Source organism: Chrysemys picta, chromosome 4 (genome assembly GCF_011386835.1).
Source record: "Chrysemys picta bellii isolate R12L10 chromosome 4, ASM1138683v2, whole genome shotgun sequence".
Lineage (NCBI taxonomy): Eukaryota > Metazoa > Chordata > Testudines > Emydidae > Chrysemys > Chrysemys picta.
In genome coordinates, this window is record NC_088794.1 from 95,059,751 (window position 1) to 95,080,072 (window position 20,322).

Below are 20,322 nucleotides of genomic sequence, written 5' to 3' on the forward strand. Positions count from 1 at the left end.
TGTGGCCTGATTGCGGTATGGCCCCAGCTGCGGCTGCTTCTCCCAATCAGCCTAGCATTCCCCCCACTACAGCCCTCTCCCAGGGCTGTTTTAAGCCCTTCAGGGCAGGAGCAGGGTGACCACCCCGCATAGGCGCCAACTTTCTCTGGCGCCGGTGGGTGCCTGCGCCACCCTGCCCCTTTGCCCGCCCCGACTCCACCCCATCCAAAGTCCCCGCCCTAACTCTGCCCCCTCACTGCCCCTGTTGGATCCCTTCCCCAAATCCCGGCCCCGCCTCTTCCCCCAGCGCGCTGCCTTCCCGCTCCTTCCCCCCTCCCTCCCTGCCCTGCGAATCAGCTGTTTTGCGGTGGCACAAATGCTAGGAGGGAAGGGGGAGAAGCAGGACATGGTGGCGTGCTCGTGGAGGAGGCGGAGGAGTAGGTGAGCTGGAACAGGGGCGCAGGGCCACAGGGAGCTGCCGGTAGGTACTGAGCACCCACCCATTTTTTTTCCATGGGTGCTCCAGCCCCAGAGCACCCATGGAATCGGCACCTATGCCACCCTGGTACACTAGGGTTCTTTTGTTTTTTTTAAAGCCAACTGTGAAACAACAGAAAATCCATCATGTAACATCATATTGCCACCAACATGGGTCATCAACAGGGTAGGACCTTAGATCTAATGCACAAACATCTGCCACTTGAGCTAATGGAGTAACTGAAAGTAGGCTGTCATTCAGTAGGTGGACCAGCATTGGCGGGATGAGACATACACTTTGCCTGTGGGTTGCACAGATATTCGATGATAGCAGAGGAACAGTGATACTCAGGAATTTTGTGTTCCATGAATGTGCTCTATTAGGCACAGATCCTTCTGTCTGTTCTCTCCTCACGCCTAACTCCTTCTGTGCCATTCTCTTCAACTTGTCTCTGTTCTGGTCCTGTCTCTTCTCACCCCCAGCTCCTCATCCCAGTCCCACTCTTCTTGCCTTCCCAGTCTCCAATTGTCAGGCTTCTCATTCCTATCTGTCTGACCAGCTACTCCCCATCACCCGCAGTCTATCTCCCTTCACTTACAGTCCCATTCTCCTTGATTAGTCACTCCCTGTTCCCCCTCCTGGCTCCTCATCCTGGCTCTCACCTCCTTCTGGCCTCCAGTCATCACCCATGCTTGTTTCCCCTCATGCACATTGGCTCCCAGTCTTCTCCCTGGGCTCCTTATCCAATTTCAGTCCTCCCCGACCCCTATGGGTCCTTGTCCCAATCTTCCTGTCCCAAAAGGAAAAATTCTGTGTAGCCTCAATCTTAACCAGCTGCTAAAAATATACCTTAGGGCCAATTCTCTGGGGGAGAGAGCACCTCAGTATAACAACTGTTTCCCTCATAGGTCGTTTCAGTGAGTGCTGTCTGTTTCCGGGTCCCTAGAACAACTCAAGGAGAGGTGAGGACAAGGTGATTGTCCTCAGTTCACTGTAAACAACGCTTCCCTGGTTTTGAATTTCACTGACCTTTCACATCATTTCAGCTGCAATACTGAACATACTATTTACAATACTGGCTTTTCTTAGTGCCTCTGAAAGTGTAAACACATACCACAGTAGCTGGCACAAGATGATTACTAGAAGTCAAGAGTTAACATAAACACATCCACAAACAATTTATGGGATTTCACAACTTAAGACAGAACTTCCTCAGCATTCTCTGAAAGAGGGGCAACATTCACTTCCTTCCCTGGGAACTAACGCCATATCTATTGTGCACCTTTCAGCTGAATTGGAACCAGTTAGACCTTATCTAGACTAGGAGAAAAGAAGTGTTTTAAATTTAACATTAAACACATTTCAAACATTACTTAGCAGCTGGGGAGCTGCTTTGTGGACATATAATGGTGTTCATTGCAACTGGGTTAGATGGGAGTGTTGTGAACTGCTTCCAAAATATAATTGTAGTGTAGATGGATCCAGCCATGCCTCTGGTTCAGAGCAAAATGGTGATGTAGTGGTTTGAACAGAGGACGGAGAGCCAGGAACTAATGAATTCCAGCTCTGATACTGACTTTAGGCAAGTTACTTACCCTCTCTGCTTCAGCGTCGTCATCTGTTATTTACTTGGTTCTCAAGGATTCTGTGTGGATTTGTAAAGCACATTGAAGGTTAAAAGTGCCACAGGTGCAAAGTATTACTATTAATATGGATGACTCTAGTTCTGTTTTAATAGTATAGCACAGGCTTACACCAATGAGGTTTTTAACCTTTTTCTCACACACTTCACCCATTTAAGAATTCTACTTTTACATCCCCCCCAAGTACAGATGTAACATTCAAAAAAGTCTGAGTGCCCCAAACACTGACCTACCCAGTATCCTTGCACAAGCAAAGCAGACATTCTGGTACACACTGTAGTTTCCCAGTCAGACCAGTCTTTGAGCAGTTTAGTTTAAAATCCTCCCATTTTCTCAAGCTCTTTGTGATGTGAGCTTTAAATGCCAGCAACTATTCAGGTTTGTCCTAAACTGCAAGAGTGGCAACACTGGACGAAACTGATCCTGGTGGAACTCCCCTGATTTTATTTAAAATTCACCAGGGATGAATTTGGCTCTTCATTCCCAGCTGCCGAGAACACGGACAACAGTGAGGAAGGAGGCAAAAAGCTGATTAAATGGAAGGGCAGAAGAGAGAGAGAAAATTCTTTGTCTCCATATCCCCAGAACAGTTTGAGGTGGCCTGGGTATGGGGTTGGGGTCAGCCCTGGCTATTCAGCACCTCTCTATCTTTGAATTTCACTGACCTTTCACATTATTTCAGTGTCATTCTCCAGAGTTCAAGGTACTGGCTGTGTCTCAGGAATTCAAAAGCATAAAAACACATCAGGTTGGCTGGCTCAGTGAACAGGATGAAAAGGATGCTGGGGAGAGCCTAAAGCACATCCAAAAATGGGGGGGGGGGGAGGATTTTTAAATAAAGCATGTAGAACTTCCACTGCATTCTCTAGAATGCCCACTTCCATGTACCCCTCCACCCCCAAAAAACCTTAAAGCCCTTGTAAAACATTACTCAAATATTGTGATACTTAATTTTCTAATATTCATATAGCACCAAGACAAACCAGTGAGGATTTTCACATAGGCAAAACAGCCAGTCTGGAGGCAAGGAACCCCAAAGACTGGTGAGTGGCAGTGGGGTGACTATCTGGGGCAATGACCTGTATTTGTGGATCCACTGACCTCTACCCTGTCTTATCCCCCACTGTGTCCATGGAGCCATGCAGAGCTGGGCTATGCTGCATGCAGGTAGTGTGCCCTCACCTGCACACTCGGGCAGCACCAGTTCTGCTGGAGAAAGGCTCTCTGAAGCCACAGAGAAGGAGGTCGGATTTGCCTCCAGACTGAATAGAATCTCTTTGCACATCTTTAACCTTTCTAGATTCTGATCCCATGCTCCTCTGTGCGAGCAAAGCTCCCACTGACTCCAATGGCAGTGCAGGAAGAGGAGTGGAGCAGGTATGACTGAGGGGAACTAGATACCACAAAGGGCAGACAGTGTTGTATGAGCCTACCTTGTATGGTTTGGGGGGTGATGTATTCATTTTCGGCCTGAGGCACCTCATGATAGGCAATGTCCTGACACCAATTTTGGTTTATTAATATCTGGTTCCACATCTGTTTTTAACCAAGCATGATTTAAAGATAGTCCTTGAGTCTCATCAATGTGGCGGCCTCTTTTGTTTGGATTCATTTAGTCTCTCTGGTTCTCTTGCACTTGTTTATAACATTCATTACTGAAAACAATTTGACTCAGCATTTGTTGTTATAGGATATTGTAACATCTTACGAACTTTCATATATTCTTTACACTTGAGCACACAATTAGGGTAAATTTGTAAGCCCAATTATCACAAGAGGCCATACATAGAAGGTCAGATATAGAAAAAGTCTCTTGTCTAATGGGAAATATAGGAATAGGGCCAGAGAGTCTTTGATCTGGGTAACGGGTGAAACAGGGTAGGTGGCTCATTGTGAGGGGAATCACAATGATGATGATGATGATTATGCAGTGAGCTTGAGTTCATACCTATTTTTACAGGAGGGAGGGATAGCTTAGTGGTTTGAGCATTGGCCTGCTAAACCCAGGATTGTGAGTTCAATCCTTGAGGGGGCCACTTAGGGATCTGGGGCAAAATCAGTACTTGGTCCTGCTAGTGAAGGCAGGGGGCCGGACACTATGACCTTTCAAAGTCTCTTCCAGTTCTAGGAGATGGGATATTTCCGGGTATGTCTACACTACGAAATTAGGTCGAATTTATAGAAGCCGGTTTTATAGAAATCTGTTTTTATACAGTCGATTGTTTGTGTCCCCACATAAAATGCTCTAAGTGCATTAAGTCGGCGGACCGTGTCCACAGTACCGAGGCTAGTGTCGACTTCCGGAGCATTGCACTGTGCGTAGCTATCCCACAGTTCCCGCAGTCTCCGCTGCCCATTGGAATTCTGGGTTGAGATCCCAATGCCTGATGATGCAAAAACAGTGTAACGGGGGGTTCTGGGTACATGTCGTCAGGCCCCTCCCCCTCCGTCAGAGCAACGGCAGAAAATCGATTCGCGACCTTTTACCTGGGATACCTGTGCAGACAACATACCACAGGAAGCATGGAGCCCGCTCAGCTCAGCTCACCGTCACCATATGTCACCATATGTCATCTGGGTGCCGGCAGACGTGGTACTGCATTGCTACACAGCAGCAGCTAATTGCCTTTTGACACTAGACGGTGCAGTATGACTGGTAGCCGTCATCGGCTATCTGGGTGCTGGCAGATGTGGGGCTGCATTGCTATACAGCAGCAGCTCCTTGCCTTTTGGCAGTGGCTGGTGTATTACGATTGGTATCCATCATCATCATATTCCTCAGTGAGTTCGGTCAGAGGCACCTGGGCAGACTGGTTTGTCTCCTGGAGACTCAGTTCTCCCGGCAGTCCTATTGAACCATCTTGACGATGATGGCTAGCAGTCGTAATACAGCATTTTCTGCCAAGCACCCAGAAGATGTCGATGGCTATCAGTCATGCTGCACCGTCTGTTGCCAGCTTAAGATGTAAAAAATACATGGACCAGATTTGTTCTGTATTCATTTGCTTCCCCCTCCCTCCGTGAAATCAACGGCCTGCTAAACCCAGGGTTTTGAGTTCAATCTTGGGGGGGGGGGCATTCTGTGTGACAGTTGTTTGTGTTTCTCCCTGATGTACAGCCACCTTTGTTGATTTTAATTCCCTGTAAGCCATGTCGTCACTCGCCCCTCCCTCCCTCCGTCCGTCAGACAATAGTTTCGCGCCTTTTTTCAACCCAGACGCCATAGCACTGGGATCATGGAGCCTGCTCAGATCACCGCAGCAATTATGAGCACTATGAACACCACGCGCGTTGTCCTGGAGTATATGCAGAGCCAGAACATGCCAAAGCAAAACCAGGCGAGGAGGCGATTGCAGCGCGGCGACAAGAGTGATGAGGAAATTGACATGGACATAGACCTCTCACAAAGTACAGGCTCCAGCAATGTGCAAATCATGGTGTTACTGGGGCAGGTTCATGGCGTGGAATGCCGATTCTGGGCCCGGGAAACAAGCACAGATTGGTGGGACCGCATCGTATTGCAGGTCTGGGACGATTCCCAGTGGCTGCGAAACTTTCGCATGCGTAAGGGCACTTTCATGGAACTCTGTGACTTGCTTTCCCTTGCCCTGAAGTGCCAGAATACCAGGATGAGAGCAGCCCTCACAGTTGAGAAGCGAGTGGCGATAGCCCTGTGGAAGCTTGCAATGCCAGACAGCTACCGGTCAGTCGGGAATCAATTTGGAGTGGGCAAAGCTACTGTGGGGGCTGCTGTGATCCAAGTAGCCAACGCAATCAAAGACCTGATATCAAGGGTAGTGACTCTGGGAAATGTGCAGGTCATAGTGGATGGCTTTGCTGCAATGGGATTCCCAAACTGTGGTGGGGCGATAGACGGAACCCATATCCCTATCTTGTCACCGGAGCACCAAGCCACCGAGTACATAAACCGCAAGGGGTACTTTTCAATGCTTCTGCAAGCCCTGGTGGATCACAAGGGACGTTTCACTAACATCAACATGGGATGGCTGGGAAAGGTACATGATGCTCGCGTCTTCAGGAACTCTGGTCTGTTTCAAAAGCTGGAGGAAGGGACTTTCTTCCCGGACCAGAAAATAACCGTTGGGGATGTTGAAATGCCTATCGTTATCCTTGGGGACCCAGCCTACCCCTTAATGCCATGGCTCATGAAGCCATATACAGGCAGCCTGGACAGTAGTCAGGACCTGTTCAACTGTAGGCTGAGCAAGTGCCGAATGGTGGTGGAATGTGCATTTGGATGTTTAAAAGCGCGCTGGCGCAGTTTACTGACTCGGATAGACCTCAGCGAAGCCAATATTCCAATTGTTATTGCTGCTTGCTGTGCGCTCCACAATATCTGAGAGTAAGAGGGAGACATTTATGGTGAGGTGGGAGGTTGAGGCAAATCTCCTGGCTGCTGATTACGCGCAGCCAGACACCAGGGCGGTTAGAAGAGTACAGCAGGGCGCGGTGCGCATCAGAGAAGCTTTGAAAACCAATTTTGTGACTGGCCAGGCTATGGTGTGAAACTTCTGTTTGTTTCTCCTTGATGAACCCATTCACTCTACTTCCCTGTAAGCTAAACCACCCTCCCCCCTTTGAGCACCGCTTGCAGAGGCAATAAAGTCATTGTTACTTCACATTCATGCATTCTTTATTAATTCATCACACAACTAGGGGGATAACTGCCAAGGCAGCCTGGGAGGGGTGGGAGAGGAGGGAAGGAAAAGGACACACTACAGTTTAAAACTTTAAAACTTTAACACTTATTGAAGGCCAGCCTTCTGATGCTTGGGCAATCATCTGGGGTGGAGTGACTGGGTAGCCGGAGGCCCCCCCCCCACGTTCTTGGGCGTCTGGATGAGGAGGCTATGGAACTTGGGAAGGAGGGCTGTTGGTTACACAGGGGTTGTAGCAGCGGACTCTGCTCTTGCTGCCTTTCCTGCAGCTCAACTATATGCTGGAGCAGCTGATCCTCTTCAGCCCGCCACTTGCTCTCTTCAGCCCGTGATTCAGCCTGCCACCGGTGGAGGAGAAGGGAGAGGTGGTTAAAAAAAGACATATTTTAGAGAACAATGGGTACACTCTTTCACATTAAATTTTGCTGTTCACATTACACAGCACATGTGCTTTCGTTACAAGGTCGCATTTTTCCTCTTATATTGAGGGCCTGCCGGTTTGGTGTGAAAGATCACTCACGCAGTGCCAGGCAACAGATTTCGGCTTGCAGGCAGCCCTGGTAAGCCACAGTCTTTTGGCTTTTTTAACCTTCTTAACATGTGGGAATGGTTTCAAACAGTAGCGCCCTCATTTCCCATACCAAGCACCCATTAGGTTGGTCATTTAAAATGGGTTTGCAATGTAAAAGGAGGGGCTGCGGTTTCCGGGTTAACATGCAGCACAAACCCAACTACCCTCCCCCCCCCCGCACACACCCAATTCTCTGGGATGATCACTTCACCCCTCCCCACCGCCGCGTGGCTAACAGCGGGGAACATTTCTGTTCAGCCGAACAGGAACGGGCACCTCTGAATATCCCCTTAATAAAATCACCCCATTTCAACCAGGTGACCGTGAATGATACCACTCTCCTGAGGATAACAAAGAGAGATAAGGAATGGATGTTGTCTGCATGCCAGCAAACACCGGGACCATACGCTACCATGCTTTGTTATGCAATGATTCCAGACTACGTGCTACTGGCCTGGTGTGGTAAAGTGTCCTACCATGGTGGATGGGATAAGGCAGCCCTCCCCAGAAACCTTTTGCAAAGGCTTTGAGAGTACATGAAGGAGAGCTTTCTGAAGATGTCCGTGGAGGATTTCCGCTCCATCCCCATACACGTTAACAAACTTTTCCAGTAGCTGTACTGGCCGCGATTGCCAGGGCAAATTAATCATTAAACACGCTTGCTTTTAAACCATGTATAATATTTACAAAGGTACACTCACCAGAGGTCCCTTGTGTGCCCTCAGGGTCTGGGAGCACGCCTTGGGTGAGTTCGGGGGTTACTGGTTCCAGGTCCAGGGTGATAAACATAACCTGGCAGTTGGGGAAACCAGTTTCTCCACTTCCTTGCTGTGAGCCATCTTCATTGTCTTCATCATCTTCTTCCTCGTACCCCGAACCCGCTTCCCTGTTGCGTGATTCTCCATTGATGGAGTCAAAGTACATGGTTGGGATAGTGGTGGCTGCACCCCCCTAGCATGGCATGCAGCTCCGTGTAGAGCGGCATGTTTGCGGCTCTGCCCCGGACCTTCCATTTGCCTCTCTGGCTTTGTGGTAGGCTTGCCTTAGCTCCTTAATTTTCACGCGGCACTGCTGTGCATCCTTGTTATGGCCTCTGTCCTTCATGGCCTTTGAGACTCTTTCTAATATTTAGCCATTTCGTTTACTGCTGCAGAGTTCAGCTAGCACTGATTCGTCTCCCCATATGGCAAGCAGATCCCGTACCTCCCATTCAGTCCATGCTGGAGCTCTTTTGCAATCCTGGGACTCCATCATGGTTACCTGTGCTGATGAGCTCTGCGTGGTCACCTGTGCTCTCCACGCTGGGCAAACAGGAAATGAAATTCAAAAGTTCGCGGGGCTTTTCCTGTCTACCTGGTCAGTGCATCTGAGTTGAGAGTGCTGTCCAGAGCGGTCACAATGAAGCACTGTGGGATAGCTCCCAGAGGCCAATAATGTCTAATTCTGTCCACACTAACCCAAATTCGACCCGCAAAGGCCAATTTCAGCGCTAATCCCCTCGTCGGAGGTGAAGTAAAGAAACCAGTTTAAAGGGCCCTTTAAGTCGAAAAAAAGGGCTTCGTCGTGTGGATGTGCCCCGGCTTAATTTGATTTAACACTGCGAAATTCGACCTAAACTCGTTTGTTTATTTATTTATTTATTTATTTATTTTATTGGAAGGGTATGAAAAGGTAAGGGTGTTTGTGGGATACAGGTGCAGGATGGAAGATAGGAATTGCCGTTCTAGATCAAGCCTGTGATCCATCTAGCCCACTATCTGTCTCTGACAATCCAGTATGAAATGTTTCAGAGGAGGGCACTCTTTAATGGACATGTATGGAAAGCACTCAGATACTACAGTAATGAGGGACATATAAATACCTAGATGATAAAAAGGAGTCTCTCTCTCTCTCTTTCTCTTGCGTATGATAATAAAAAGGAGTAACATGCCCATATAGGATGTTTTTTAATCTGGTCAGTGATTATCTTGTGCCCTGAACATGAGTCTCTATCCCATACATATTATATTCTACCTACAACAACTGTGGACGGTCTCATTATCCATATAAATATCTAATCCTTTTTTGAATCCTGCTAAACTCTTGGATTCCATGATACCTTGTGACAGTCAGTTCCTCTGGTTAATCACTCATTCTGTATAAAATCTATTTCCATGTATCAATTTTATCTGAAGACCCTTCATTAACAAACTTATTTTAGTGGCCTCAGACTTCCCAAGAATATTCTCCTCTGGCATAAGACTTGAGGCATCCAAAACTTGAGGCTAAAAGGGGAGTTTTTCTGTTTTTGGCTAAAGATAGGGGTATGTGTGTCGAAACTGGGCTTAGATTGGAAATTACAGGCTTTTAGCTATTGTTGCAACACTGCAGTTCCTAGTGGGTAAATGTCCACATCATTAAAATCACACAACCTTTGTTTGGCTGCTCTGCTGAGATGTCCAAGAATTAAATGAGCCTGGTGTGTCTGTGTTAAAGTTAAAGGCACATTGGCAGAGTGATGTGTGAGGAAATTTGCATTTCCACTGACCATACTGAACATGATAAATGATTTATAGAGAAAATTTCAGACTTAGTGGCACTCAGTCCAACACATTTCAAGAGAATGCAAATCACTCAAAATAGCAAACTAAACTTAAAACAACCCCAAAATTCAAACCCTGGACATTCCTTAATTTTCCTGTTTGGGAGGCAGTCTGTTGACTTGTCAGCAGATGGAAACCAGAACTTAGTATAAAGTGATTTCAAGCAAACCACCAACTATATCCTTTCGCTCATAAATTGGATCAGTTCCTGGGATGGCTTGTGATGGGATTTTGTAACATGTTGGCTGCTGGTGATGCTATTCTGGTCTTTTTATTTTACTTGGAATGTACGTGATTTGTGTAAAATGGATGGGTTTGTGTGTAATTGTGTATTTAAGAGCTTCTCAGTATAATATGCAACAACTTCTGCATGTACTGCTTTGACTGATTCGTGCTGCAGTATGCGAGTCAATCTTACCCCTGTCGTTGCTGGTATAGAGATGTCAGGCTCCCTTTAAGGTAGTAGGAATGGAGTACAAGACTGGGACAAAAATTACTATTGTCAATATGAGGTGCCTACCATCTAATGTGTATCCAGAATGCTGCTAGTGCCAATGCTACAGTTGGAAGAGCTCTGTTTGTTGCAGCCATTGAGTTTATAATAAGGTATGTGGACTGCTTTCTAGGGTATGCACAACAGCCAGAAGAGACATCTCTAGAGGTTGAGTCTGGCTGGCATGATAGCAGATAGCTATGGTACATTTTTTACTTTTTTTCTCTGCCTGTGAAACACCTGAAAGTGATTAAACCAACAACAAAATCTGTCTACTAGCTGGCAGGCTAGCAAACACAAGTGGAACAATGTGAATGCCAGATATGAACAGCTGTATGTGGACTGCTGATGCAGCTGCAAAATGAACAGTTTGCCAGTTCCATCACTGGAAGCAAGTGCCGGACAGAGACAATTCATACTAAAGTGAATTCTCAGAACAGACTCATCTGTAAACATACACCCACTTTCCAGCTGCTTGAATTCTCTCTCAAGGAAGACTGACCTGCCCCACTACTAGGCTACTGAACCTTTCCCCCCAGACAAAGAACCTCAGTCCCCCACCACAGATCTCCAGTGCTCCTGCACACCCCTTCCCTTTCTGAAATGTGCCCTGGTGCTGCTGTCATCCAGAAACAAGTACTTCATCCCTTCTTCCCTGCCAGTTTTTCATCCTTCCCTCCACCTTCCATGGCAAGCAACCTAACACCTTTCCAAGCCCCTCGAGACTGCATCTAATCTAGCAAACTTCATACCTGTAATTCATCACCGGTGCAGTTCAGGTACTTTTACTACCATGTCTTCTAACCCAGACTAGGGTTAGGTGACATGGTAAAAACAAACACACAAATCCTGAGCCCGACCTACATGACCGTTTCTATGTTTGCCACCAATGTCGGAATCGTACTGATGGTGAATGATGGGCATGAAGTTTGCTGGTATAGACCAGCTCCCAGTTTGTAGGTGTCATTCATCTGGAAATTAGATGATAGTCTAAGGTTGAAGAACCAGATTTTTTTCTCTTTTGTCTCCTCTTAACCCTTTTCCTGTCTAAATTTGTTTCCTCCCTTCATACTCTGGTCTCGTGGAAGCAGTACCATAGATGTGTATGGTGATTTATATGTGAAGATGGAGAGGCAGATTAACTGGTTTCCTGAACCTTATATAGTTACTTATCAGTGTAAAGTGGATATAAAATGCTACTGTTCTGTTGTGGTCCAAGGCAACAGTGAATCAGGACCAAGTTCCCTCCAGTGAAGAGTTTATTATTTCATCAAAGTATGGAGAAAGGGGGATGGATCAAGCAGGGATTAAAATCATGTGAATTGTGCTGTTTTATTTAGACTTGACAAACACTTTGTAGAGTTTAATTTGTTTCTAATGTAGATAGGAGAGGATTGTTAAGCAGTGGGAGGCAATCCACTAGAAGTGAGTTTGTAGGAGGGGGCTTGAAGGAGAAGAGAAAAGAGTCTAGGGGTAACGGAGGAAGGAAGCTGTTCTAGTTATAATCATGCCTAGCTCTTGTATGGCACTTTTCAAAGCAGGTAAGTATCATTATCTCAGATGAAGAAACTGAGTCACAGAGGAGTGGCATGACTTGCCCAAGGTCACATGGCAGATCAGTGGAGGAGCTGAGAATAGAGGTCTTCTGAATCCCATTCCAATTTTCTAGCCCCTAGGCAACACTGCTTCCCCTACAAGGAACATCATGGAAAAGGGCAGGAAGGTATGAGTGGGCAGAGGATGCAGCCTCTGGTAAAGAGGGAGAAAATGGCTAAGCAGATACCGCACAAATGGCACAGTCCTCTGTCTGACTCCAGCTAGCTATTTTCAGTTTGGTTCTTGAGATACAAACCACCCCAGCTGCCCTTTTTGGGTACTGGGCATGTCACATTAGCCAGGGGATGTAGTGAGTGTTACAGGCCTCAGGCTTTCTTTACTCACAAAGTGCCACAGGTCAAAATTGGGATGCTGACCTTTTAGATTATGAAAATGACTAAAATGTGACCTCCTGTCAGAATCTTGAGAAACAGGAAAGCTGTCCAGAAGAAGGGGAACTTCTGTAACTTCCCATCCCTCTGTCTGACATCGATAAGCTACAGTAACAAGCCGATGATGGGAGCTGTACAGCCTTCTCCACCCCACAGCTAGAACTGGAAGAAAACTACTTTTCCTTAAATTCTCCAGCCTCACCATAAACAGCTCATTCAAAAGTAAAGATTGTAGCTTGATGAACCTTCCTTAATTCCTTCCATCTTTGAACGATAACAGCGGAAGGAGTATTACCCTCCAGAGTCTGTTGCCCTTGAACATCCACTGTCCATTTCCTAGCAACTAGACTGTGGTCTACAGTACCAATTCTGGTTTGACTGGATGGAGACAAACTGTCCTTTCCCTTCTCCTTGCTCTATAATCATTAAATAGCAGCACTGGTTGCCTGCTGTGTAGTCACTATCTTTCAGCCATAGCGTGTATAGTATCTTTACAGTCTTCAGCAGTTTGGCAGGGCTTAAGGCTATTTATGCTCTGTTTAGGAATAATTCACCTGGTCATCCTTTTTCCTTTGTGTTTTATTGATAAAGGTGTTTCCTTGAAAACAAGATGTGATTCTTAATCCTTACACTGCTTTCTAGTGAAGGGACATTGGCAAGCTGGAAGGGTTCGACACCTGGGAAAGGAACAGGAGCTTGCAGGTCAGTTTGGCAGCATGAGGAGTACTTAGCGTAGAAATGGTGGCAGGGCTCAGCAGCAGGAAGGGGCTCTGGTTGCTTGTGGGTGGAATTAGCAACTGGGAAGTTGAGTGAAGCTTAGGGACTACGATACAGGGTTACACGCTGGTTGGTACCTGAGGAGAGATCCCATTTACACACATGAATGCTTATCTGCGGTGCTCAGACATGAGTGAGTATGACCCAGATCCTCAAAGATATTTAGGTGCCTAACTCCCCCTGATTTTGAAAAGACTGGTAATACAAGAGAGAACTTTTTACCACGGTGTTGTATGTTCTCTAATATTGTTCCTAAGAACTGTTTAAGGGGGCCTCATATTTGCCAGTGGACAGGTGTCCACACCAATGTTGGCAGTATCAGCAGAGGAGCCAAGGGTTGAATGACTGTGGAGCCTGATCTATTCCCGCCTGATGAAAGATGGTTCTAATGCAGAATAGGCAGAAGAGTTTAAGTATTTATGTATTTAAGAAGAAAACAGATAATGTAAAGTCATGTCATATATGATGAAATTTTCCTTTCCAGTAACAACTACGGAGGCTTTAAAACAGCAGCTTCTAAAATCAGACATTTTTAAATCAGCTCGTCTGGATAACTTGCATCCAAGAGTTTAAAAAAAAAAAAAAACTGGCTGAGGAGCTCTCTGGCCCAGTTATGTTGATTTTCAATCAGTGCTGGAACACTGTGGAAGTTCCAGAAAGCTAATGTTGTGCCAATACTCTAAAGGGGAAAGAGGATGACCTGGGTAATTCCAGTCCTGTCAGACTAGTATTGATCCTGGAGAAGACAATGGAATGCCTAATACAGGACTCAGTTTAATAAAGAATGTTAATTAATGCACATCAGCATGGTTTATGGAAAGTAGATCCTTTCAAACCAACTTCATATTTTTTTTGAGATTACACATTTGGTTGATAAAGGTGATAGTGTGGATGTACTGTACTTAGACTTCTGTAAGGCATTTGACTTGGTACCACCTGACATTTTGATGACAGAACTAGAATGATACAAAATTAATGTGGCACACACATTAAATGGTTTTAAACTGAGCTACCCGATTGGTCTCAAAACGTAATTGTGAACGGGGAATCACTGAGCAGGCATGTTTCCAGTGCAGTCCTGCAGGTCTATGCTATGTAACATTTTTATCAATGACCAGAAAGAAAACAAAATCATCACTGATAAAGTTTGCAGATTACATAAAGATTTGGGGAGTGATAAATAATGAAGAGGGCAGATGATACCACTACAGAGCAATCTGGATCACTTAGTAAACTGGACACTAGCAACTGCTATGTATTTTAATATGACTCACTATGAAGTTATGCATCTAGGAACAAAGAATGCAGGCCATACTTACAGACTAGGGTGGGGTATGGTGAGGGACTAACCTGGAAAGCAGTGGCTCTGAAAAGGATGGGGGGGGGGGGGGCGGGAAGGAGGGAGTGTTGCTATGGTAGATAATCAGTTGAACATGAGCTCCTACTGGCATGCTATAGCCAAAAGGGCTAATGTGATCCTTGAATGTCCAACAGGAATCTTGAGTAAAAGTAGAGAAGTGATTTTACCTCTGTTGCACTGGTGTGACTGCTGCTGGAATGATGTGTCCAGTTCTGGTGCCCACAATCCAAGAATATTGTTGATAAATTGGAGAGGGCTCAGAAGAGCCATGGGAATGATTAAAGGGATTGGAAGACATGCCTTATAGTGATAAACAGATTGAACTCCTTGAGTCTATTTTAACAAAGAAAAGCTTAAGGGACTCTGCCCTGAGCCTGGATGTCTACACAGCAATGTTATAGCCCCACAGCCTCAATGCTGAGTCCCAGGCTGATGTGGGCCAGCTGCATGTATTTTGTTGCAGTTAAGACATAACCACACTGTCATGGCTAAATTACAAAGTGCAACAGATTGTTCAGCATAAATAGCTAATGCATATTTCAAGGGACCACTGAATGTCAAGAGGCCAGTTAAAAGCCTTCCCATCAGGGATTAGTGTGTTATAAGCAGCCACAAATACAGTGTCTCTTTTCAGTGTCTTGGGACAGCTCTGGAATCTGAGGGCAATCTACGATGATTATACATTACAGTGTTTCCAACACTATCTTCCCTCTGTGCCTGTATTTCTCCTCTGATACAAGCAAAACACGTTTTAGCTAATATCTCTTATTCAGATGCTTCTTGGAAATGGTAGGGCAGCCTGTTTGTCCTTTCCTGGCATCCTCCCCAAGCTGGAGCTGCATTTCTGTGCCTGCCCTTTATTCTCTGGAGCTCACAGCAACCAGCATCCGAAGAAGTGGGCTGTAGTCCACGAAAGCTTATGCTCTAATAAATTTGTTAGTCTCTAAGGTGCCACAAGTACTCCTGATTTTTTAGCAACCAGCAAGTTGCCCTTAAGATCAGCAGACTAGAGGTGGATGGAGAGAGAGAATTATCTCCCTTTGACAGGTGTAGTTCTTCTGCTAGCATTGCAGGGGGAAGTCACATCAGTACTACCAGACTGCACTTATTGCTTACACCATAGAGGATTGCAATGGCACTTTGAGATGAGGCTTTAAAAAAAAAAAAAAAAAAAAAAAAAAAAAAAAGTAGGGATGGGAGTAGTAGGTGGTAGCCACCAGCTCTTAAACTAAGGGCTTGTCTACATTACTGGCTGGATCAAGGGGCAGCAATTGATCCAGCAGGGGTCAATTTATCATGTTTAGACTAGACACGATAAATCAACTGCCAAGCGCTCTCACAGAGAAGACACGGCGGTAAGTAGATCAAAGTACATTGACTTCAGTTACACTCAGGGCCGGCTCTGGCTTTTTGGCCGCCCCAAGCAACAAAAAAAAAAAAAGAGCGGGGGGGGGGGGTGGCCAGAAGGGCAAAGCAAAGAAAAAAAAAAAGAAAGACAGACACCTGCGGCGCAGCTGGAGCGTGGGTGCAGGGAGACCGGCTGAGGGTCGGGGGGGAGAGCGGGAGCGATAGAGAAGGGGGTGGCCAGGGCTACAGCAGGGGTGCTGCCACGCGGCCCCTCCCGCTGCACCGCTGCCAGGGCTCTGCTCCGGTCGGCGGGAAGGGAAGGAAGAGGACTGCCCTGCAGGGCACTCTGGTTCTCCAATGCCACCGCCCCCTACAGGGCGGCCGGAGCAGAACCAAAAAAAAAGCGGCCGTGCCACCCTAGGATTGGGCGCAATGCCGCCTCGAACAATCTGCCGCCCCAAGCCCCAGCTTGCTCAGCTGGTGCCTGGAGCCGGCCCTAGTTACACTATTCACATAGCTGAAGTTGCTTAACTTAGATCAATTCCCCCTAGGGTGACCAGATGTCCTGATTTTATAGGGTCAGTCCCGATATTTGGAGCTTTTTCTTACATAGGCACCTATTACCCCCCCCTACCACCTCCTGTCCTGATTTTTCACACTTGCTATCTGATCACCCTAATTCCCCCCCACCCACCCCCCAGTGTAGACCAGGGGTAAGTAAGGAGAGAATAGTGGAATTAGTGTGTGGGGCAGTGGGGAACTAGTGTTAGTCTACTTGTTCTAATGCCCTACACCAGGGAAAATGAGTAGTGCAGTCACTCACGTGCAGGATATTCTCTTGGCCTGTGCCATTAGCTTTTAATCCCCCACCTCCCCCCAAATGCATAAGCTTTGCTGCTTAAAAATCCATCAGTTTTTTTTTTTTTGTCATTTTAGTGTCAGTTGGTTTATTACTGGGCACAATACAATTTCACTTCCTCATACACACAAGCCACAGTAACATGTCAAACATTTCCTCTCCCCGATCATGGTTAAACTGTTTAAAAACAAGACTAGTTCACCTTGTCAGTCTGTTCTTGAGAGGGATTCTACTACCATACCTTGCAATAGCAGCAGCTCTGTCACAAACACTATTTAACAGCAGGGAACTTGCCAGGTGAAGCTGATGAGTTTAGTCTTTACTGCTTCATCAGCTTCCTTCTCCCCCACTCAACACTGTCAGGACAGCTTTTTCTCCACATGTAAACTCAAGGTCTGGTAAGGGGCTCACACCTTTGTGCCACACCCTGCACTGCAGGACATGAGCTGTTACACCGGCAGACAGACATTCCCCCTCTTAAGGAAAAATACTACACATTACAATAAATACATCTTCAAGTAAGTGCATTGGTTCTGTCCCTTTGAGACATATATAAGGAGGTAGGGCTCATAAGAACCTATAGAGGCAAATGAATTTTATATTGCACAGGAGCCCCGGCATTATACTTTAAAGTCCGGTCACTGTACTGGAGGTGGGAGAGGGAAGAAAGAGGAGGTCTCATTTGATACCAAGCATGCTCTTGTCCCCGCCACTGTACAAGTGGCTTTGCCAGTCTGAGGTAGAGTGACCGTTCTACTGCGAAACAACACTGCAGTCAAGTCCAGCTCAACTTGTGTCCAAAATAAAAGTACACTGAAGAGGACAGCATCCTCTCTCTCTAAAAGAAGAGGAGTGAACACCATACTGTTCACATTTGACTGCCACAGAACCAAGCCTTACAGTGAAAACTCACCAACCAGTCATGATCCTCACACCCAGCTAGGAGACCAGGAATGGGCACCATGTTTCCACAGGTGGTGAGTGTGGCAGCTCAAGTATGCTTGTAGCAGTTTCCCCACCCCCAACTACTTGTTCACTGTCATGCTTATGTCTCAACCAGTCCAATATTTTTTCCTTGTTTTCCTTCCCCCTCGTCTTCATTTGAAAATATCAAATGAAGACATCTCCCCTTTCAACCCTCTGAGATAGGAATCTCATTCACACCTCCACTAAAGGCTCCTCAGCCTGGCATAGACAGGGCAGGATGGAAACAAGGGCCTCCTCAATGGAAAACAAGTGTTCGTCCTCCACCTGAGGACAAAAGTAGCGCATGAAGTCTGCCAGTCGCAGCAGATACTCTATGTTGTGTCCAGACCGACCACTCGAGACAATGATCTGGGCTGCAATGTCCTCTTCAGACGCTGGGCCAAGGTAGGTGGGGTTCTGGGGTGTAGCAATGTAAACTAGGGCCAGGATGGGTTCGTCAGCCTCTTTATCCTGGGGGTGGAACTTCACTAGTTTGGTGTCATAGCCCCCCAGGACTGCTTCTCGCATGTTCAAGTACTGGAGCGATGCAGAAATCTGCTCTCCACGGACTTCATAGGCAACACCCCACGTGCATGCCTGAAATTACAAGTGAAGGTTAGTTGCTGCTGCAAATACAATGCAACAAATGCACCAGCATTTCCTATACGAAACCTTTTGTTTCAGGGTGCATAGTCACCCTGTCTAGTTAAACAATGGGAACAAGGCCTGAAAAGACAACCAGGCATCTGAGAAGGGACAGCACAACTGATCCAAGGAAAGGGATGGAGGAAAATATGGTAGTCTTCTTCTGTTCACCAAGAAGGCAGCAAGGAATAGTTGCCTCTGTCTTTCAAAGTCACTTAAAGTGCAAAATTCAGCTCTTGGTGTATGCCATTGAAATAAGAGAAACTGGCCCCAGAACACTCCCAGCAGCCTAGTATTCTTTCACAGGGCAAAAAGACCATCTTCTGACTAGCTTATTCTGGAGGGGTAAATCTAGTGTCCACTTTCATCTTGCAGGACAAGGGACCAGATTAATCACTTGTGAAAAGCACCAAAGTGAGTGTGAGTATATTGGTGATGAATTTGGCACAGCATGTCCCATTTCATTTAATTTGCCAGGTCTCTAGTTTTAACTCTAACCTTCTTTGGCTGAATGGTCTAATGTAGTGTCTGCAATTCCCTCACTCCCAGCTGAGTCTGCTGACTAAAAAAAATAAGAACTCCAGCAAGGCCATCATGTTGATTTATACTAACCCAGAAAACTGTATCCCAGGGTTGTTTTACCATTATTATGGGATACAGTTGCCAAGGGGTTACCCCTGTCATGTAGTTAATGAGGGAGATGTTGATTAGCTACTGAAATAGTCTAGTATCATTACTGTGGGAGTAATCCAACTAAAGCCATATAATAAACTTGAATAGTAGCAGCTATAGGTTTAATATATTTCATTCTAAAAGATGCTAGATGTAGATACTTACATCATAATCCTCCTGGAGGGTAACCACACGGCCAGGCTACACAGGGAGAGAAACATCATTTTAGAAACCAGATCAAGTACCAAGTCACCAGTACAGGCAGGCTAGGACGATACAGCCTTGCGGAAACCCACCGCAGCTCCAGGTACCACCACTACACTGCAAGTCACTGCAGGCCCATGAGACAGCTGCAGGGCACCCGGCATCATAAAGATGGCACCAGCTTCAGACAGGCTATGGGTTGTGCCAGGAGGCAGCGGGGTGGGAAGGAGGCAGATTTTTTTTCCAAGATTATTAGATCTGGAGCTGAATTTACAAACAGCTGAATCCTGGAGAGAGTCTGGGCAGGTGCCTTTATCAGTATCAAGGGCCACTTTTCACTTCCAGTAGAGGCATCTAGCCCATCCCACCCAGCCACTGACTCGAGGTGCTCCAAGGGCACGTAGATGCCAAAGGGGTGGCTTGGATTGGCTACTTCCCGCCACCACCCCCGTGCCCATGGCAAGGAGCGGGAGATTCACCCCCAGGGTTACCCACCTTCTCCCCTCCCTGGGCCCGCCGCACTCCCTCCTTGTGCCCAGCAGCCCGGGCCGATTCCCGCACCACCATCGCAGCCCGGGGCCCGATCCCCCTCCCGAGCCAGCGCCCGATCCCCCTTTACCATCTTCTCGTTGCCGCGGTGGAAGGTGTCTCCCTGCCAGAAGCGGCGGCTGTAGCCGCGGATGAAGCCCACCTTCCTGGAGCTGAACTCGAAGTCGGGTCTCCATACCAGGGAGCCGTAGCCGAAGATCCAGAGGGGCGTTTTCTGCTCCCCAGCATCCTCCTCCTGCGCCTGGCGCTCCGCGGGCAGCGGGTCCCGCTTCATCGCCCCGCTGCACGGACCCAGCAGGCGGGGGCGGGGGCCGCTGGCGGCGAGGCGGGTGCAGCAGCGCTGCAGTGGGCTCCCGAGGCTGCTGCACGGGGGCAGCCCCAACGCAGGGGCGGGGCGGCGAACACGGCTGGGGCCCCCCGCGGCAGGGACCGGGCTACCGGGCACTAGGCGGAAAACGGGGCAGCCCCAGCGCTTTATACCCCAGCCGGCGCAAGCTCCGCCCACCTGTCACAGTGACGTGCGCTAGGAA

At 47.2% G+C, this 20,322-nt stretch overlaps 1 protein-coding gene across 1 annotated transcript; it reads right to left on the reverse strand.

Moving 5' to 3' along the window:
- Window positions 1–16,810: 16,810 nt before the first annotated feature.
- On the reverse strand, window positions 16,811–20,203 carry CHAC1 (ChaC glutathione specific gamma-glutamylcyclotransferase 1). Its single transcript, XM_005284687.5, has 3 exons — window positions 19,863–20,203; window positions 19,205–19,240; window positions 16,811–18,319 (listed from the first exon to the last, which is right to left on the reverse strand). The coding sequence occupies exons 1-3, from the start codon at window positions 20,064–20,066 to the stop codon at window positions 17,915–17,917; spliced, it is 645 nt and encodes a 214-aa protein (XP_005284744.2). The 5' UTR covers window positions 20,067–20,203; the 3' UTR covers window positions 16,811–17,914.
- Between the last annotated feature and the right edge of the window lie 119 nt (window positions 20,204–20,322).